The following is a 19430-nucleotide window of genomic DNA, read 5'->3' as shown; positions in this document are numbered from 1 at the left end:
AACGAACTGCATATTTAACACAGGGAAAAATTTGTCATTAAATCAGTGTTCGTTGGTTTTTTTTCTTTTGCTGTTTTTAACAGGATAAAAATATTTTTTTTTTTACAAATTTTCGTTTATTTTTCTTTTTTTGTATTTAAATACGTGTGCCTGACAAATTATTGTGCCTGACTCCAATTAACACACAATTCAAAAATTTCTTAAAAGGTACTGCGAGAGCATTTTTTGCTAATTTGAGTACAAACATGGCATGTAAATTCAATTTTTTTTAGGTAAGTACTAATTAGGAAAGTATTTACGTATGAAAATACTGTGAAAAGTTTTGACTGTTCTAAAAATTCATAATAATAATTCTGGTTATCTTTATAAAATGTGGTCTTCTTCACTATTTTCTGTCTATTTTTCTTGTTACTTTTAATACGAATGTATTGTTTGGTTTTCTTTTCCAAAAAAAAAAATTAAAAAATCGTCCTAATAGAAGAAAAGCAGTCGTTCTTGTGCCGAAGCCGACAACAATCGCCATGTTCGTTTGATGGAAATGTACTGTACAAGAGCACGAATGCAGATCAAAAATCCAAAGAGCATGATGAGCCACCAAAGCCATGAATTGTCGTGCGATGCAAAATCTGTCGAGTTCTTAACGATCAAGGTCCATTTGGCAAGTGAGAGTCCGAATCCGGAAAGGGCGCCATAACGCGCAGCAACTGTGTGACAAAAGCATGTCAACATCAAGAAACCGATCCAATTGAAGAGAAACGCGATGAGAAATGCCGTCACAAACATGATATCTGTGCCAAGGAGACTATTGTCACCCGTCAAATTCTCGCCGTCGGCATCGATTGCGATAAACGTCAAAGCTCCCGGCGTTGGTCCTGTTCCATTGTAACTTTGAGGCGCCGTACGAGGGATTCCGGGAATGTCATTTATGCCGGGCGGCGGAGGATGATGCATGAGCGAAGGTTGCGACGGCAATTCGTCATTCAAAATTTTCTCCATTTGAACTTCCTCGTAAGTCGGTAATTTGCCTGCACCTGCAGCTGTGTGAATTGCTTCGTCGTACGAGGCGCCGTAATTCGCTTCGTAAGGAGGAGGCGCGGAGAAATCCGCTTTTGGAGGAGGCAAATCTTGACCTTCTTGTGGCATGTTGAATGATTTTTGGTATCAAATTTTAATTTTTATCGAGAAACGTTGACTTTGAATCCTGAAAAGAAACAAAAGAAAAGACAAAAATTAATATCAGTTCAAGATGTTTAGTTGCTTGAACATTCGCCATCGATCTGATTCATCACCTTTCACCCAAGCAGTTCACGATTGTTTATAATCCAAATTTAGAACTCATGCAAAATATTTTTACAACCCAATCAATCAAATCTGTTCTGATCAGTTTATCGTGAGAGCCGTTAGTGTTAACAATGCGTTACATTTCGTACATTATTTGCCTGATTATTGTGTTTATTTGCTGGCTAAGCAATGCTGATGCTCGTAAAATTCAAGGTAACTCAATAAATTGATCTTCTTCGTACAAAAATCAATTTTCACAATTTTCAGAGGAAAATATCATAAAAACAGCTTTCGTATCTGGCATGAAACGCCTCAAACGTGCAATTTTCTCCGTCGATCGATATCTCACTGACACACTTCCCGGATTGCAGCAACAAGAACAAGAAGAAGAGATTCCCGATCAAGAGGAGTATCCGCCAATGAAGAAATTCAAACGTGCCGGAGTTCGTAAAACAGGACGTCGAGGCTCGTTATTGCCCATGGTTGTTCAACGAAAGAATCCTTTGGGCAAAAAAGCTCCGCCGAAAAAGGTTTTGCAAAAGTTGAATGCTGTTGCTTCGGCTCCCGCAACATTCAACTTACCCGTTAAACGTCCCGCAGCTGTTTCAAACAAAAAACCATTAGCTACAGGTCCTCCGAAGAAAACGAGATAATAATATCGAACGCGCGTTCTAAATATGTAATTATTTATCGATATTCAAAATTAGATTAGGCGACACGTGACGTTTACTATGGCACTATTTTTATTTAAATGAGCAGCAGAGACAATAAACCACAATTGAATCGAGTGACTTGACTATCAAAATCAATAAAAGTTGTTTCAATGTGTGTTGTGCTTTTTGATACTGATGCAACAACGACGCGACGCGAAATGACTGTTGTCATGAAACTTTTTTTTATGCGTTTCGTAATAACTTTCTTGTCTATCATTCTGTCTGTTATGTAAAAATTTAGAAAATTTAAAAAAATTCAAAGCTAAAATTTAAAGAATTCATAAAAATTCGAATTTCATATTTGAGAATTTCATAAAAAAAATAAAAAGTTCATAAAAATTTGAAAATTTCATGAATAATTAAAACATTTAAAAAATTTATTAAAAAAAATCGAAATTCGTGAATAATTAAAGATTTTATAAAAAAAAAATGTATATAAAAAATGAAAATTTTATAAAAATTTAAAAATTTGAAAATTTGATGAAAATTTTAAAATTTCATAAAAATTTGAAAAATTAATAAAAAAATTAAAAGTTCATAAATTTTATAAAAAAATGAAAATTCATAAAAATTTGGAGTTCATTTGAAATTCATAAAAATATGAAAAAATTTAAAAATTCATAAAAATTTGAAAAATTAATTTAAATTCAAAGAACAACATAATGCGATATAGTTGTTTGTTTAGCGAAAGCTTTTCAATTTATAAATTTTTTCATTAAGGAGTGGTTTTGAAACAAAACTAATTTTCACCTGTCTATACGATTTACAATGTGTTGTCGTTTTGTTTTGGGATTCCTCGATTTCTGTTCTAATTTTGTTCCGTCGATGACGAATTTGTCGAATCGAGGGCGTTGTCGTGCCCCTGAAACGGATTTATTCTTAGCCCACAGAGTCGATGATCGCTCGTAATTGGAATGTGATAACACGAGATTGTCTAAAAATGTTCAAAAAAGTGTTCATCGACCCATTTTCTCGTCATTCAAATGTAAATACGTCGATGATGAATGAAATGCTTGTCCCTGAACTTGTTATTTATTGTTGTCTTATCGCTGATTGGGAGAGAGTGTTCCTTAAAATAAATTACTCTCGCTGTACGCACCCGGTGCTCGATTCATCGTTGGATAATTTGATTTTGATTCGTTGCCAAATCTTTGAGAAAATCTTAATCAACAATCCTTCTGCTTCCGCAACGTATAAAAGTAGCAACAGACGCCTGCAATAATTTTAGTTTCGTTTTGATTGCTCGCGAGATAAGAAGAAGATAAGTGCGATGGTTCAACAATCATTGCTTTCAACGTCAACTGCGAATGCGGATCATTCGCTCGCTGTGTGTGACACACATCGCAAACTTTATTTCACGCTCGAACTGAAAGACGTGCAAGCCAAACAAGGCACTTCGGTGAAATTAACGTGTTCTGTGACAGGATTCGATCCCGTTTTCAAATGGTACAAAGATGCTCGTCCCCTTTCGTGGAACACAAATTGCTTGAACATGACAAAAGGCGTCATTGGAACCGTTCGTCTTGCTCGTTTAACGCCTCAGGATGCGGGCGAATACAAATGCATCGTACAAAATGCTCACGGCGACATCGAGACAAAATGTCACCTTGAAGTGTTGCCGAATCCGGATATGCCGCTTGTTCGACCGCGTTTCGTGAATGTCACGGACTACTATGTTTATCAATTTGACGAACTTGTGTTGGCGTGTCGCGTTGATTCCGTTGCCGAGCCTGTCGTTAAATTCTACAAAGACGGAAATCATTTGCACTTGAACGGCGGCAGGTATTCGCAAACTGTCGAAGAGAATGATACGTTACATTCGTTGGTTATTTCGCATCCGAATCACGAAGATAGCGGCTTGTACACGATAAAAGTGAAAAATGATGCAGGCGAAGAAACGCAAGTGCATCGAATTGAATTCTTGGGACGTGAATCACACAAAAAGATGGGCGAAGAGAAAATTACGATGCCAACGCATCGTCGTCGAAGGAAAAATAGTCAAGAGGAACAACAGCGAGACTATGCCTTTGAGAGATTATTGGAAAAACGTGAGCAATACAAAAAGGCGAAAGCTCTTGGCGCGAATTTGCCTCAAAATGAAACGCCCGAAGACGAAGGAGAAAAAGAACCTGAACCAGAGAAACTCACGAGAGCTCAACGACGCGAACGAGAAAAACTTGAAGCTCGAAATCACTTATTTTTCGAAGCAACTCTCAAAGATGTCATCCAAATGGAAGGAACAACTGTGAAATTCGTGTGTTCTGTTTGCGGACCTGATCCAACATTCAAATGGTTCAAAAACAACGAACCAATAAATTTCACAAAAACCTTAAAAAATGACTCAAAATTGAATGTTGGTTCGATAACTATTCAAAATGTCTCTTCCAAAGATGCGGGCACGTATAAATGTGAAGTTTCAAACAAAATGTTCACGATCGAGTCTGAAGCAAAATTGACAGTTTTACAAATCGAAGATCCAAATTGCGAGCCTCCGACCATCACACGAGCAATAAAGGAATATTACACGTCGGTAACGGATGATCTCGTACTCGAAATTCGTGTTCGTGGAAATCCTCGTCCCAAAGTTCAATGGATCAAGGATTGCTTGGAAGTAGATAATCCCGAATATTTCGCGCCGGGAAAGTTTTTGCCGATTCGCGAGGCAAATGGCGTCTACAAATTAGCAATTCACGATCCACAGCGAGGAGATTCGGGACGTTATGTGTTTATGGCGTCGAATCCCGGAGGAAAAGTTGACATTGCGCACGATGTTAAAGTTAAACCAAAGACGGAATATGCTCATGTACATGGAATTACATATGCTGATGTGAAACAGAAGAAAATTAAGGAAAATATTGCCGAACGAAGAAAATCACAATTGGAGCAAATTTCAAGTATGGTTGCAAAAGTGCAAGAAAAGAAGGAAGAAATCAAAGAAGAAACCGGCGAAGATGGGGAAACGCAAGAAAAACGTAAACCTGAAATTCCCGAAGATCCGAAATTCGCCATCAAACTCTTGAGTAACTTGAAGAACGTTTGTGTGCTTGAAGGAGGACAAGCTCGTCTTGTGTTTTCTATCGATGGATATCGTCCCGAATGCAGATGGTTCAAAGATGACGAGCCTTTGGAGTTCTCGGGGAACGTTAAAAACATCTCGAAAGACACAATTGGCGGCTTGACAATCCAAAAAGTTGGCGTTAGTGACGAAGGATTGTACAAATGTTACATTTCAAATCGTTTCTGTGAGATTTCCACACAGGCACGTGTCGAAGTCATCCGAAAACCCGAAGAAAAAGGACAACCTCCGATGTTTACACGTAAAAGGCATTATTATGACGTCACTGTCGATCAACTTATCATGGAAGTACAAATCAGCGGATTACCTTTAACTAACATGATTTGGTACAAGGATTGTCGCGAAGTTGTCAATAACGAGAAATATCTTCTGACACGCGAGCCAAATGGAATTTACAAACTTTGTATTGATTCGCCGGTTCGACGAGATTGCGGCACGTACGTCGTTCAAGTCGAAAACGCTTATGGATTCGAGCAACTGAAACACGAAATCGAGTTTTGGGACAAGAATGACTTTGTTCATGCGAATCGCGTTGAACATGCCGATCCAAAGAAGAAATGGAAGAAAATGGAAACTGTTCCTGTCAAACGAAATGAACTCATTTACGGAGATGAAACTGCTCAAGAAACGACAAAACAAGAATCAAGCTCTCAGAAACGTTATCGCCCATTTGAAATGCCTCCGGAAATGAGTCGAGCGGAAAAGAAGAAGCAACAATACAAGCTTGAATTTATCACAACGTTACGGAATCACACTGTCGTTAAAGGAAGTAACATTAAATTATCTTGTTGCACATCGGATGCGGTTAAATTAAAAGTTTCGTGGACCAAAGATGGCGAGCCAATTGAAAAAGACATTCGCATACGAGAAAATCTCACGAAAGAGGGATTTTGCACACTCGAGTTATTGAAAGTCACGCCAGATGATTCGGGAGTTTACGAGTGCATAGCGAAAACACCGCAAGGCGAAGCAAAAACTCGAAGCACAGTGAAGGTCTATGAGCTCGAAGCTCCAACAGCTGTTGATGCACCGCCCGTTTTAGTTACGGGCTTCGTAGGTAAGTGTTTGTGTTATGTCACGTGAGTGTGTGTGTTTGTTTACTTTCACTTGCTTTATATTCATTTTTCTACGTCATCTTCTTTTATTTTAATTTTTAATGCAAAACAACAACAACAACAGACTATTATCGACCTGCTTTCAATGATATTGTGATAGAATGCAAAATTACGGTAAGTACATGACGTGAGAATTCAAACATGTGTCAAGAAGGATTTTTAATTTTTTTACAGGGCTCTCCAAAACCTCGTATCAAATGGATTCGTGATGGATTGACTGTCGAATTTGCCGACAAATACGAATATTATTACAAAGATGATGGCACTTGTACACTTGTTGTGAATCGTCCTCGCATGATTGATTCGGGCAAATATATTCTCATTGCGAAAAATTCTGCGGGTGAATTAGAACTCACACACGAAATGGTATTCGAAGGGTATCAAGAGCTCGCGAAACCCAAAAAAATCTACACAATCGAGATTGAGAACGAAACCAAGCCAAGAGTTTATCCAAGACCCAAAGAACCAACGCCCGAACCTGTTGTTGAAGCTCCCGTTGAAGCAGAAGAAGAAGTTGTCGTCGAAGAAGAAGAAGTCGTCGAAGAATTTGGTAAACAAATAAAATTTTGTAACTCACTCACGTATTTGTATTAAAATTTTGATGCGTTTTTAGTTTCCGACGAAGAAGACGACTAGATTACCTGAGTGAACGTGAAAAAACAAAGAAATTATCACAATAATTAGTCAGCTTTGTACGTCTCTGTGTGTATGCACAATCAATTAGAGAAGCAAACAGCAGATAACGAGTAGTACGGAAATGTCCTTCTGTGCGTTCAATTTACGTTCTAATATCGAACGATGACCAACGAAGCACGAAATTCCTTCCCGTGTTGATTTTATAATTTTTTTCTTAATAAATATTTTTAATTACTCACACTAAAACTTCCTCATATGAAATTTCTTGAATTTTGATCCTTTTTTCTTGATAATTTGTCAGATAAACACGTTGACACGAATCGCACTCGTCTTCGGAGATTTTTCCGATATTTTTTCAAGGTTTTCCAAAGCTCTAAATTGCTCTAATTTCAATTTTTCTCGCACGATATAATTTTGCTTCCTTGATTGTTTTGATGAAAATTTACCCATTCCCATTGCGCAATTGGAAATTTGTGATGTTTGTGCCTTGGGTCTGTCATTTATTAATTTCATTCGTCTCAGATACCATTCCCAATGCACAATTGAAAATTTTGTTCGTCCCAGTGCACAATGTTGATAAATTTGAATTGCGCAATGGATCGTTCAATTGACAGCTCGTTTGACAGGCCTTTTCGTTTCCAGCTTTTTTGGTAGGTAATTGTGTTTGTCGTTTTTCCGTGAATTTTCATCAATTTCCCGTGATTTCTTGACGAAAAAATGTTGCAAAGTATCGTTGAGACACTCGTTTGTGATTTAAAAGTGAAAAATGTTAATTTAAATTGGCAAAAAACGTGAAAAATGAGGAAAATATATAGCCACGTGCATACACACTTTCCGCATACGAATGTTTTGTGTAGTATTGATGAGAGCATGTTGACATGATACTTTGAAATTATTCGCAAAAATCTAAAAATTTGTTAAAAATTGTGACTAATTTTGATAATTTTTGATTTCTTTTCAGAAGATAACCCAAAAAAATGGGACGTGTGATTCGTGCACAACGTAAGGGAGCGGGTTCCGTTTTCACGGCCCATACAAAAAAACGCAAGGGAGCTCCTAAATTCCGCCCTCTTGACTTTGCTGAACGTCGCGGATACTTAAAGGGCGTCGTCAAGGTGAGTTTTTGAAAAAAAAATAAAATTTCAACAAAAAAAATTCAATATTTTTTTTTCTAATTTTTCAGGAAATCATTCACGATCCAGGTCGCGGAGCTCCATTAGCTGTCGTTCATTTCCGTGATCCTTATCGCTACAAGACGCGCAAGGAATTGTTCGTCGCTGCCGAAGGCATGTACACGGGACAATTCGTGTATTGCGGAAAGAAGGCTCAACTCCAAATCGGCAATGTTTTGCCCGTTGGTTTGATGCCTGAAGGTACCATCATCTGCAATTTGGAAGAGAAAACCGGCGATCGTGGAAAGCTTGCCCGTACATCAGGCAACTATGCTTCCGTCATTGCCCATAATCCCGATACACACAAGACTCGTGTCAAGTTGCCATCGGGCGCCAAGAAAGTTATTCCATCGTTCAATCGTGCTATGGTTGGAATCGTTGCTGGCGGAGGTCGTATCGACAAACCAATCTTGAAAGCAGGACGTGCTTATCACAAATACAAGGTTAAGCGTAACTGCTGGCCCAAGGTACGTGGTGTTGCCATGAATCCCGTTGAGCATCCTCACGGCGGTGGTAACCATCAACATATTGGTAAAGCCTCGACAGTTAAACGAGGAACTCCTCCAGGTCGCAAAGTTGGTCTTATTGCTGCTCGTCGTACGGGTCGTATTCGTGGCGGAAAGGGAGATGAAAAATTGAAGGAAAAGGACAAGAAATAAGCAGATAAATAAGTGAACAACCTTCTGCTTCTCTGATTCACGAAATATTACATCAATAAAAAAATGTCAAATGAATTGATACGAAGTTTTGTCTTTTTAATTTTTTCTCATATCGAAACAAAATTTTAATTTTCAAATTTTTTTTTTTTTTTTGAAATCTCTGAAATTGTCACAAAAGCATAAAATTTTTAATTTTTTTTTGGTTTTAAATTGTAAAATAATTAAAAATGATAAATTAGAGCCCTCTGACAAATTTTTATCCATTTGGAGCAAAATTTGACAAAAATTGCTTTGACAGTTTTTTTGCTCTTGATTTAGTTTTTAAAACAAAACTATGTCAAAGGAAAATTTTTTTTTCAGTTTCAATTTTTTGGCAGTTTTGAGTTATAAAATGATTAAAAATTATAAATTAGAGCCTCTCTGATAAATTTTTATCCATTTGGAGCAAAATTTGACAAAAATTGCTTTGACACAGTTTTTTTTGCTCTTGATTTAGTTTTTAAAACAAAACTATGTCAAAGGAAAATTTTTTTTCAGTTTCAATTTTTTGGCAGTTTTGAGTTGCAAAATGATTAAAAATGATAAATTAGAGCCCCTCTGATAAATTTTTATCCATTTGGAGCAAAATTTGACAAAAATTGCTTTGACACAGTTTTTGACACAGTTTTTTTGCTTTGACACAGAAATTTTTTTTTTGACAAAGATAAATTTTTTGATAAATTTTTATCCATTTGGAGCAAAATTTGACAAAAATTGCTTTGACACAGTTTTTTTGCTCTTGATTTAGTTTTCAAAACAAAACTATGTCAAAGGAAAATTTTTTTTTCAGTTTCAATTTTTTGGCAGTTTTGAGTTATAAAATGATTAAAAATGATAAATTAGAGCCCCTCTGACAAATTTTTATCCATTTGGAGCAAGATTTGACAAAATTTGCTTTGACACAGTTTTTGACACAGTTTTTGTCTTGATTTAGTTTTTAAAATAAAACTATGTCAAAGGAAAATTTTTTTTTCAGTTTCAATTTTTTGGCAGTTTTGAGTTATAAAATGATTAAAAATGATAAATTAGAGCCTCTCTGATAAATTTTTATCCATTTGGAGCAAGATTTGACAAAAAACACATTTTTTGTTTTTAAAACAAAACTATGTCAAAGAAAAAATTTTTTTTCAGTTTCAATTTTTTGGCAGTTTTGAGTTACAAAATGATTAAAAATGATAAATTTTTTGATAAATTTTTATCCATTTGGAGCAAAATTTGACAAAAATTGCTTTGACACAGTTTTTTTGCTCTTGATTTAGTTTTCAAAACAAAACTATGTCAAAGGAAAATGTTTTTTTCAGATTCTATTTTTTTGCAGTTTTGTGTTATAAAATGATTAAAAATGATAAATTAGAGCCCCTCTGATAAATTTTTATCCATTTGGAGCAAGATTTGACAAAAATGGCTTTGACACAGTTTTTGATTTAATTTTGCACTTCAAAACAGGAGTTGACGAAAATATTAATTAATTTCAGTTTTCGAAAATTTAAGATTTTTTTTAAATGAAAATTATTTTTTTAAATTTTGAAAAAAAGCAATGCTAAGTTCCAAATTTTTTTTTGAATGTTTGAAAATTTTTTCATCGTTTGAAGTGCTTGAGTAAATTTTTGTCTTAACGAATTTTAACGATTTTTTTTTCATTTTTTCATTTTTCTTCAATGAACTTATCAATTTATAAAGTACAAAAAAAAAACGATGAGATAAAATTTAACTTCATGAACTCGTTATTAAAAGTCAACTTAAGCTTTTCTTAATTATGAATTACAAAGAATAACTTTTAAAAAAACATGAAGATTCTCAAATAAAATATCACAAATAATTTTTTTTTTTTTGCTTTTTTTGTATTTTTGAATCTTAACAGCTAATTTACAAAATAATTCTGAGCATTATATCTGAGTATTGAGGTCCAATTGAAGTTTCGTAAAGATGTTAATACGTTAATCTAAGCATGGTCAAGAGATAATTTTCGAAAAGAAAGCATCTTAACGACCAAATCCAGCGTTAAAAGATTGGCTTGAAGCTCCTGCATTAGCAGCTGAACCTCCGAATCCTCCGCCAAGACCGCCGCCTCCGAAGGATTGAGATCCGGCGAATGCATTCGAAGCAGATCCTCCAAAACCGCCGCCTAATCCTCCTTGGTTGAACGATTGACTTGAAGCTCCTGCATTAGCAGCTGAACCTCCGAAACCGCCTCCTCCGAAGCCTCCGCCGAATGATTGAGAGTTAGAGAAAGCTAAAAAAATTATAATTTTGTTATAAAAATTTGCCACGAATTCAAAAAAAAATTAAAATTTTTTTTTTTTGATTTTTTTAAAAAAAATTTTTTCAAAATATTTTTTTATTTTTTATTTACCATTCGATGCACTTCCGCCAAATCCGCCGAATTGCGGTGCTGGAGCAGCAAATGCAACAGCAATGACAACGGCAAAAACGATCAAGAATTTCATCTTGTTTGAACTTTTTCCCAAAAAAACACGAAACAGTGCTCACACCTTTACGGATTCAAAGAAACAAAGAAGACCAACGAATCAAACGTCGTTTTTATAGTAAAAATTAACGTTAAATTGTATCGTATATCCATATGCGAAGAGTCATAACTTTAAAAAAGCCGGTTATTCATGTGAGTTTTATCGGTCTTTATTTTTTATTTTTTGTTTGTAAGTAAATTAGTATGTATTTTTCGATTTTTTGACGCATGCCGGAATATGGGAAACTTCTTTAACGTGTGATACACATATGAGCAAAATTTCACTCTGTGTAAAAACCCAAAGTTAAAGAAGGAGCAGGTTTTGATTTGTTGTTTACTTTCTCGTTCAATCACCTTTTTCTGCGCTGTTCTTATGCAACTCAAAGGGCATTTTGTGTCATCCAACCTGTTTTGATCAGAAATCACTTATTTGCGCGTGTATCTTTCTTAATTCTTACAGTTGAGTTTGTCGCCATATAAGACATGGGGATTTTTGTAAATAAATAAATATTAAACATGTACGTGAGCAAATTAACAGTCAAAACAGTTATCGATAAATAAAAATTTACGACGTCATTAACAACTTTGAAAAAAAAGAAGATTCGTTTTTAAGAATTTTTGAGTAACCTTCAAAAAGTTTGTTTGTAACGAATTTTTGAAGTAATAACAAAGAACTGGAAATGTAACAAATTTTATGTAACAAAATATTACAAATTCTTGTTTTTTGTTTAGTTTTTTCGTAATATTCATGTTTGTTATTTAGTATCGCGAAATGATATAAGTTGGATCAATTTTGAAGATTTGCATAAACTTTCACACGACGAACAGCTGTTTCTTAAAAATTAATGCAGAACTGGTTAAAACTAGATAAACAAGAGCAAAATTTTGAATTTTAAAGATTTCTTTGAGTCTTCTTTATGAACAATTTTTTTTGTTATGATTTTTTTTCAACCTTTTTTAAATAAAAATTTTTAATTAAAACTTAAAAATTTTTGTTTAACGGAAACAAAACTTAAGAATATTTTGAAAAAAAAAATTTCAACTTAAGATTTTTTGTTTTTAAGTCATCAACTTAAGCTACGTTATTTTAAGTTGACTTTCATTTTTTGAATCGTTAACTTAAGAATTTCATACTTTGAATCTTCAACTTAGGTTTTTAAGTTCTTAACTTAAGACTTTTGGTTATTAAGTTTTTAACTTATGATACTTGATTTTTAGAATCTTTAACAAAAAAAAATAATTTTTAATTTTCAACATAAAAATTTAGTTTTTTGAATCTTCAACTTAAGACAATTAATTTTAAGTTTTCAACTTAAGAGTTGACTTAATCGTTAAGTTGTGAGGCTCGTGACTGAATTGCGCGCGAAATCCATAGTGACTGAGTGAGTCGGCTGAAATTGAACAGTATCACTTTCGATCGTCTCACTCTGTCCTTTCGAATATTCAAAAAGCGCAGTCTTGACATCCCTACTCATTATTTTCCCGCTCAATCGAGACGAAGACCACAAAGCCAAATAATTTTGACGAATATCTCGATAAATATTCCTAAAAATATAATTATAAATAGTTAAAAATATAAAACTAACCGTATAAAAGTACAAAATATCAAAGAATGGCTGCTAAGGATGGATATGCTGCTGATAGAGGTAAATTTCTTGCATCAAGCATCTTTTGCTTTTGTTTGACGCTCTCGATTTTGCAGAAAATATCAAAACTTTTCTCGTTGAATACTGCGTTACGGATGACGATGACAAGAAAGTTTTCAAATATGCTGCACAATTGAACAAATTGGCGCATCGTGAACAAGTAAGCATCAAAAAAAAAAAAATCTGTAAGGAAAAGTTCGTTAAAATTTCTTTGTTTGTCTCAGGTCGCCATTACCATCGAACTTGACGATGTTGCTGAACAAGATGAAGAACTCGCGGCAAACATCATGAAAAACACTCGTCGTTATTGTTCCATCTTTTCCGACGTCATTTTCGAGTTACTTCCAACGTACAAGGAACGCGAAGTAATTGCCAAAGACGCGTTGGATGTTTACATTGAGCATCGTTTGCTCATGGAATCACGTAATCGTCGTGTCAACGAAGACAGAGACGCTCGCAACAATTTTCCGCAAGAACTCATGAAACGTTTTGAAGTTTATTTCAAAGCTCCGAGCAAAGATAAGGCAGTTGCTATTCGTGACGTAAAAGCTGAAAATATGGGAAAACTCGTTACTGTTCGAGGTATCGTTACGCGTTCGACAGAAGTCAAGCCGATGATGGTTGTTGCTACCTACACTTGTGATCGTTGCGGCGCCGAAACTTATCAACCCGTGAACAGTTTGAGCTTTATGCCTGTTCAAGATTGCCCTTCGGAGGATTGTCGCGTCAATAAAGCCGGCGGTCGGTTGTATTTGCAAACGCGTGGATCGAAATTCATGAAATTCCAAGAAATCAAGATTCAGGAACACAGCGATCAAGTTCCCGTTGGTCATATCCCGCGTTCATTGACGATTTTGTGTCGCGGAGAGAACACGAGAATCGGACAACCCGGAGATCATGTTGTTATTACGGGAATTTTCTTGCCTCTTGTACGATCGGGATTCCGTCAAATGGTTTCAGGATTGTTGTCAGATACATATGTCGAAGCTCATCGCATCGCATGTTTGAATAAAACGGATGAAAGCGAATTGGGAGCTGAATTGACGCCTGCTGAATTAGCAGAATTGTCGCAAGATGATTTTTATACACGATTGGCAAGCAGTATTGCTCCTGAGATCTATGGGCATTTGGATGTGAAAAAAGCACTTTTATTACTTCTCGTTGGAGGAGTCGATAAACGCCCTGATGGCATGAAAATCCGTGGAAACATCAATATTTGCTTGATGGGAGATCCAGGTGTTGCAAAATCTCAACTTTTGGGTTATATTGATCGATTGGCGCCTCGTAGTCAATATACAACGGGACGAGGATCATCTGGCGTTGGTTTAACTGCTGCTGTAATGAAAGATCCTCATACGGGAGAAATGATTCTCGAAGGCGGATCTCTCGTTCTTGCTGATATGGGTGTTTGTTGCATCGACGAGTTCGATAAAATGGCTGAAGCTGATCGTACTGCCATTCACGAAGTCATGGAACAACAAACTATCAGTATTGCTAAAGCGGGTATCATGACATGCTTAAATGCTCGTGTTTCAATTCTCGCTGCTGCTAATCCCGCATTTGGTCGTTACAATCCTCGTCGTACGATTGAGCAAAATATTCAATTGCCCGCCGCTTTGTTGTCTCGTTTCGATCTTTTGTGGTTGATTCAAGACAAACCAGATCGCGATAACGATTTGCGTCTCGCGAAACATATCACGTATGTACATCAACATGGCGTACAACCAGCTTCGAATGTCAAAACGATGGATATGAATCTCATTCGTCGTTACATCTCACTTTGTAAACGAAAGAATCCCGTTATTCCTGACGAACTTACGGATTACATTGTTGGAGCTTATGTTGAGTTGCGTCGTGAAGCTCGTAATAATCGCGATATGACATTCACATCGCCTCGTAACCTTTTGGGTATTTTACGACTTGCAACTGCACTTGCACGTCTTCGTCTTGCTGATGCTGTGGAAAAAGATGATGTCTCCGAAGCATTGCGACTCTTGGAAATGTCGAAAGATTCACTTAATCAAACAACAACGAATGAACGTCGCACGCACATTCCCAATACCTCCGACAAAATCTTCGCTTTGGTTCGAGAACTCGCCGGGCAAAGCAAAACTGTCAAAGTTAGCGAAGTTATGGATCGCTGCACGACAAAAGGCTTCAAACCTGATCAAGTTGATATGTGTTTGGAGGAATATGAAGAGCTGAATGTGTGGCAAGTGAATCAAACACGCACCAAAATCACTTTTATCTAAAATAAATTGTTAGTATTAATTTTTTTCCTCTCTAACTTTTTGTATTTCTGTTTTTTAATAAATTTTTTACTCGTTTGTCATTTTTTTTTTCAAGAAAAATAAATATCAATAAAAATTTCATGTTAAAGCAGCTTTTTGTTTTTTTGTTACGATATTATTCAGTCTTCAGGAAAAACACGATTGATAGCCAATTTCATCTTTTGAGTTGTGACTTCGACAACTAATTCACTGAAAAGTGTTATTTTGCGTGGTTTGATGTCAGCATTTGTAGGCCAGAACATTAACACTTTTGTGATTTTCTCTCCTTGTCCCGCAATTACTTTCGTATGAGGCTCGAGGTACTGTCAAAAAATTAAAAATTTTAATTTTTTAACCAAAAAAAAATTCAAAAAATTAATTTTACCTTGTAAAATATTTTAACAGTATGTCCCGTTTGCATCAAAACAACTTCCAAACTGTATGTTCCGAGCGAAATTACAGCAGCGCGGGTCTTGATACTCTTTACTTGATTCAAATACGTGCGGAAATACAAATCTGAGGACTCGTCTCCGGCATTTTTTGCATTGTACTTTTGCATGTTGCAAATATTCGCGAGATTTTGAAGTTCTTCCGTGCTTCGATTACTTGGAGGAGCATATTCCAAAATGCCTGCGAGTGTACGATGAACCATAACATCAGCGTAACGACGAATCGGACTTGTAAAATGTGTGTACATTTTGACGGCGAGTGCGAAATGGTAGAAATCTTCCAATTGGGTTGCTGTTCCGCTGCAAAAGTATCTAAAAAAATTTTTTTTTTTTGATGAAAAATATTTTTTTTTTAAATAAAAAATTTTTGATGAAAAATATTTTTTTAAAAATTAAAAAATTTTTGAAAAAAAATTTTTAAAATAAAAAAAATTTAATGAAAAATATTTTTTTTAAATAAAAAGTTTTTGTTCAAAAATATTTTTTTTAAAATAAAAAAAATTGATGAAAAATTTTTAAAATAAAAAATTTTTGATGAAAAATATTTTTTTTAAAAATAAAAAATTTTTGATGAAAAAAAACTTACTTTGCACGTTGCATCGGTTTTGACAACAAAACATTCATAACTGTTCTTGCTCCATCAGGCGAGGCACTTGCATTAATAATTTGTTCCATCGTATCTCTCAACTCTGTCGACGTTCTTCCATTCAAGACATAATCGAATTTCTTCAACGTATTTTCCAAATTATCCATCGCATTGTCACTCGGTCTTGAATGATTTCGTAAAATGCTGTGTTTAGGCTTATATTTGAAGATAAACGCTGCCACAGAACAATTTGCTAAAAACATCCAATCCTCGATCATACGATTCGCTTCTTTTAGTTCATACACGCTGTAACTCACGGGTTTTCCTGTTTCTGGATCCAAACGGAAGCTTAATTTGGGTTGATCGATTTTCAAAGCTCCATTTGCCATCCGTTTTTCCCTCAACTTGACTGCAAATCGCTGTAACACTTTAATGATGCCTTGAATTTCTTTCAACGACACTCCGTTAGCAATTTGAGGAAAATCTTTTTCGTCTAATGGAGAATCATCGGGCAAATCGATGATTTTTTGTGCATGCTCGTATGCAAATTGTGTACAAGAATTGATAATTGTGCGAGCAAATCTCGTTTTCACGATCGTCGTGTCTTCCTTCATCTCCCAAAAGACCGAAAATGCAAACTTATCTTCGCCCGGAAGCAATGAACACAAAAAGCACAGAGGCTTTGGTAACATATGATACACATTATCAACCATATAAATCGTAGTTGCCTTCTCTTTAACCAAATCATCAAGTTCTGTACCTTCTTTCAAGAAATAAGTCACATCGGAAATATGAACTCCAATTTCATAATTTCCATTTTCCAACTTTTTACATGAAAGTGCATCATCCAGGTCACGTGCAGTAAGCGGATCAATAGTGAAAATTGTCGTTTTTCGTAAATCCTCTCGTTTCGCATACTCTTCTTCGGGTATAACGAAAGGAGATTTCGGTAATTGATTGATAATGTGTTCCGAAAATGGTGTGATGTCAAGATTATTTTGTACGAGAATTGCTTCGTTTTCAACTTCAAGTTCGCCGCACTTTCCAAGAGGCTTTAAAATATTTCCAATCGCCTTTTCGCCTTTGAATTCGATAATTTCCGCAAGATATACAACTTTTTCAACGTCTTTTGGATCATTCAACAACAACGCATTTGGCCAATTTTGCTTCGGAATATAAATTACAGGCATTTTGATGTCACGCGGAACGAATCTTGCCATTTTGGTTTCTTTCGAAAATGTTTCTGAAAATGTTCCGATGCATTGTCGATTATGCTTCTTCTGAATAATGCGCGTAACGAATCCAAGTTTCCTTGGTTTTGTCGGCGCAGTTGCTTCGACTTCAACATTAGCGGCGCCTCCTTCACATTCGCTTCGACTTACATTCAAATCGTTCGGAGATTCGGGCACTTCTACTTCGACGCCGTGATGAACGTAAATTTCAACTACATCTCCTTGTAATGCGAAACGACGAAGACATGGCGTACCAATGAACACATCACGAGCTTCTTTGTCACAAACGAAGGCTTGTCCGTAATTTTTAGCGTTGATACGAATTTCGCCTTTGTGCAAATGTCCCGCGTTTTCCGAAACGAGCTTTTTCACAAAACTATCAACATTTTCTTGATATTTGGCATCGTTAACGGGAAATCGGGGCATCTTAAAGTTATGTTTTAGCAATGACGGATCTTCTGGAAGCTCTTCAACTTCATTTACAATTTGCATGACTTGTTCTTGGTACGAAAGTTCCTTTTTGATACTGTCAACTTTGAATTTTCGCTTTTTATCCTCGGATTCTCGTTCGGATTTTGAATCTTTTGCCTAAAAATATTAAAAAATTAAAATATTTTTTTGTAAAATTTTTATTAAAAAATCTTACCGCTCCATTCAACATGACTTTTTCTCCGTTCTTGACAATCATTCGAGCTTTTGAAGTCGTTTGTTCCCCATTTTTCGATACAAGTCGTTGTTGCCCATTGACTTGCAAGACACAAGGCGCCATCTGATCAATATTTTGTTTCGCCTGTTCTCGAATAGTTGGAAGAATCCCTCCGTATTTGGGATTCATGACGAGAATATTGCTGTTTGATGAATGTTTTTGCAATAAATTTCGTTCTTTTGCGATTTTGATGAGATATTGTTCACGTTCAATTGGCGTGTTTAACATCAACATCGACAAAATCAAGTATTCTTCCTTCGTGAGAGGACTGCTATTGATCGACAATGGCTTCTGAACCAATTTTTCCGCCTTATTTTTGCGTTTTTTCGTTGAGCTCGACGTATTCGAAGAACTTTGGGACTCTGTACGAGAACGAACTGTCTCCTTTTTCGCAATTTCATTGGCAGTTGGGGCAATATTGCTTTGAATTTTGGGTTCTTTTGCATTCGTGCGTTCCTTGTGTGCCTTTTTGATCCTTTCAAGTTGTGCATTTGCTACTTTGATGTTTACCTGAATCTGTTTTTTGAGGAATTCAGCTTTCGCTTCTCGTGTCATCTGCTCTTCGATGGAAGAAAGCGACGTCAAATTTGTTGGTTTGTTGTTTTTAACCAAATTTAGCAAATAATCCGACTTTTTGGGCGACTCTGATGATGTCCCGGGCTTTGATTTTGTCCATTCCGTATCCTTTAACAACCATTTCGGTTCTTTCTTTGTTGTAATTTCATCCGCCAACAATTTACGAGTCAGCTCGTATTTCGTCACAACTCGAAATAGATCTTTGTCCATCAACATATTGAGATGCAAACTTGACAACTCAACATTTTCCGTTTTCGACTCCAAATTTGACTCTGCTGACGATGACTTTGCTCGTTCCGATTCATATTTCTTGACAATTTGTTGCAAATCCTCATCCATCAGCATATCTAAGTGCGAAGACGATAAATTGATTTGTGTCGATTCTTTCGTGTGACAAGCTTGGATTCGAAAATGGACTAATTTCAGAACCAACTCGTCAGAAGGTGCAAATTTCTCGCATTTGAAACGCATATCAAGCAAAAACGACACACTATAACGCAGGACATCACAGTTTTTACCTTTGAACGTTTCGGTTGAGGGTTCGCTGACCTCTGTTGCTGCTTTGTTTTCTTCTGTCGACGTCGCGGTCGACTTTGTTACTTCATCATTTGCGTTCATTGTTGAACTTTGACAGGTTTTTGCATTAAATTTAAGCTTAAACTCGTGTAGATTTAGAATATTTACAAATTTTACAGTGATTTTGTAAATCTAAAGCGATTTTAAGCGTAAAATCTAAGAAATTCGTGCACTTGCTTTCTAATCTGAACGTAAACAGAAACGAACAGCTGATTTTTTGACGTTTCAGAA

General features: G+C 35.8%; 7 protein-coding genes across 10 annotated transcripts in view; 4 read left to right on the top strand and 3 right to left on the bottom strand.

Annotated features, from left to right (window-relative positions):
* The window catches only part of LOC134832671 (large ribosomal subunit protein uL2), a 76132-nt gene extending 67395 nt beyond the window's left edge, over nucleotides 1-8737 (top strand). The window contains exons 1-3 of one of the 3 annotated variants that reach the window (XM_063846777.1): nucleotides 7417-7471; nucleotides 7783-7936; nucleotides 8005-8737. In XM_063846777.1, coding sequence (XP_063702847.1) covers nucleotides 7799-7936; nucleotides 8005-8652 — 786 coding nt within the window. In that variant the 5' untranslated portion in view covers nucleotides 7417-7471; nucleotides 7783-7798 and the 3' untranslated portion in view covers nucleotides 8653-8737. Of the gene's footprint in view, nucleotides 1-7416; nucleotides 7472-7764; nucleotides 7937-8004 lie in introns of those variants that run through there. The other 2 variants (XM_063846778.1, XM_063846779.1) reach the window with 2 other exon arrangements.
* LOC134832744 (NEDD4 family-interacting protein 1) lies at nucleotides 120-7263 on the bottom strand. Its single transcript, XM_063846875.1, has 2 exons — nucleotides 7061-7263; nucleotides 120-1201 (listed from the first exon to the last, which is right to left on the bottom strand). Exon 2 carries the CDS (start codon nucleotides 1141-1143, stop codon nucleotides 472-474), a length of 672 nt encoding a protein of 223 aa, XP_063702945.1. The 5' UTR covers nucleotides 1144-1201; nucleotides 7061-7263; the 3' UTR covers nucleotides 120-471.
* LOC134832123 (uncharacterized) lies at nucleotides 1405-2051 on the top strand. Its single transcript, XM_063846022.1, has 2 exons — nucleotides 1405-1494; nucleotides 1549-2051. The coding sequence occupies exons 1-2, from the start codon at nucleotides 1413-1415 to the stop codon at nucleotides 1932-1934; spliced, it is 468 nt and encodes a 155-aa protein (XP_063702092.1). The 5' UTR covers nucleotides 1405-1412; the 3' UTR covers nucleotides 1935-2051.
* LOC134832742 (muscle M-line assembly protein unc-89-like) lies at nucleotides 2765-7075 on the top strand. The gene is made up of 4 exons (XM_063846872.1): nucleotides 2765-6127; nucleotides 6250-6299; nucleotides 6360-6735; nucleotides 6799-7075. The coding sequence occupies exons 1-4, from the start codon at nucleotides 3265-3267 to the stop codon at nucleotides 6819-6821; spliced, it is 3312 nt and encodes a 1103-aa protein (XP_063702942.1). The 5' UTR covers nucleotides 2765-3264; the 3' UTR covers nucleotides 6822-7075.
* Nucleotides 8738-10538: 1801 nt separating the features above from the next.
* On the bottom strand, nucleotides 10539-11287 carry LOC134832023 (uncharacterized). The gene is made up of 2 exons (XM_063845910.1): nucleotides 11045-11287; nucleotides 10539-10924 (listed from the first exon to the last, which is right to left on the bottom strand). The coding sequence occupies exons 1-2, from the start codon at nucleotides 11136-11138 to the stop codon at nucleotides 10674-10676; spliced, it is 345 nt and encodes a 114-aa protein (XP_063701980.1). The 5' UTR covers nucleotides 11139-11287; the 3' UTR covers nucleotides 10539-10673.
* A 1361-nt stretch (nucleotides 11288-12648) lies between these two features.
* Nucleotides 12649-15186, top strand: LOC134831949 (DNA replication licensing factor Mcm7). The gene is made up of 3 exons (XM_063845795.1): nucleotides 12649-12804; nucleotides 12861-12964; nucleotides 13029-15186. The coding sequence occupies exons 1-3, from the start codon at nucleotides 12771-12773 to the stop codon at nucleotides 15054-15056; spliced, it is 2166 nt and encodes a 721-aa protein (XP_063701865.1). The 5' UTR covers nucleotides 12649-12770; the 3' UTR covers nucleotides 15057-15186.
* On the bottom strand, nucleotides 15089-19351 carry LOC134831948 (DIS3-like exonuclease 2). 2 transcript variants are annotated; one of them, XM_063845794.1, is made up of 5 exons: nucleotides 19142-19351; nucleotides 17988-18970; nucleotides 16110-17929; nucleotides 15460-15835; nucleotides 15089-15397 (listed from the first exon to the last, which is right to left on the bottom strand). In XM_063845794.1, exons 1-5 carry the CDS (start codon nucleotides 19239-19241, stop codon nucleotides 15215-15217), a joined length of 3462 nt encoding a protein of 1153 aa, XP_063701864.1. In that variant the 5' UTR covers nucleotides 19242-19351; the 3' UTR covers nucleotides 15089-15214. The 2 variants fall into 2 exon arrangements, with proteins under 2 accessions (XP_063701864.1, XP_063701863.1); XM_063845793.1 differs by having other exon boundaries at nucleotides 17988-19351.
* Nucleotides 19352-19430: the final 79 nt, after the last annotated feature.

This window comes from Culicoides brevitarsis, chromosome 2 (genome assembly GCF_036172545.1).
Source record: "Culicoides brevitarsis isolate CSIRO-B50_1 chromosome 2, AGI_CSIRO_Cbre_v1, whole genome shotgun sequence".
Classification (NCBI taxonomy): Eukaryota; Metazoa; Arthropoda; class Insecta; order Diptera; family Ceratopogonidae; genus Culicoides; species Culicoides brevitarsis.
Note: the sequence above shows the minus strand (reverse complement) of the source record. Positions and strands in the feature narration are given on the sequence as shown.

Coding starts and splice junctions, on each gene's coding strand:
- LOC134832744 (XM_063846875.1), bottom strand. CDS start 1,143: ATGCCACAAGAAGGTCAAGATTTGCCTCCTCCAAAAGCGGATTTCTCC.
- LOC134832123 (XM_063846022.1), top strand. CDS start 1,413: ATGCGTTACATTTCGTACATTATTTGCCTGATTATTGTGTTTATTTGC. Junction 1,495..1,548: donor TGATGCTCGTAAAATTCAAG/GTAACTCAATAA, acceptor CACAATTTTCAG/AGGAAAATATCATAAAAACA.
- LOC134832742 (XM_063846872.1), top strand. CDS start 3,265: ATGGTTCAACAATCATTGCTTTCAACGTCAACTGCGAATGCGGATCAT. Junction 6,128..6,249: donor TTTAGTTACGGGCTTCGTAG/GTAAGTGTTTGT, acceptor CAACAACAACAG/ACTATTATCGACCTGCTTTC. Junction 6,300..6,359: donor TGATAGAATGCAAAATTACG/GTAAGTACATGA, acceptor ATTTTTTTACAG/GGCTCTCCAAAACCTCGTAT.
- LOC134832023 (XM_063845910.1), bottom strand. CDS start 11,138: ATGAAATTCTTGATCGTTTTTGCCGTTGTCATTGCTGTTGCATTTGCT. Junction 10,925..11,044: donor TGGCGGAAGTGCATCGAATG/GTAAATAAAAAA, acceptor TAATTTTTTTAG/CTTTCTCTAACTCTCAATCA.
- LOC134831949 (XM_063845795.1), top strand. CDS start 12,771: ATGGCTGCTAAGGATGGATATGCTGCTGATAGAG. Junction 12,805..12,860: donor TGGATATGCTGCTGATAGAG/GTAAATTTCTTG, acceptor TCGATTTTGCAG/AAAATATCAAAACTTTTCTC. Junction 12,965..13,028: donor AATTGGCGCATCGTGAACAA/GTAAGCATCAAA, acceptor TGTTTGTCTCAG/GTCGCCATTACCATCGAACT.
- LOC134831948 (XM_063845793.1), bottom strand. CDS start 19,241: ATGAACGCAAATGATGAAGTAACAAAGTCGACCGCGACGTCGACAGAA. Junction 17,930..17,987: donor AAGTCATGTTGAATGGAGCG/GTAAGATTTTTT, acceptor TAATATTTTTAG/GCAAAAGATTCAAAATCCGA. Junction 15,836..16,109: donor AAACCGATGCAACGTGCAAA/GTAAGTTTTTTT, acceptor AAATTTTTTTAG/ATACTTTTGCAGCGGAACAG.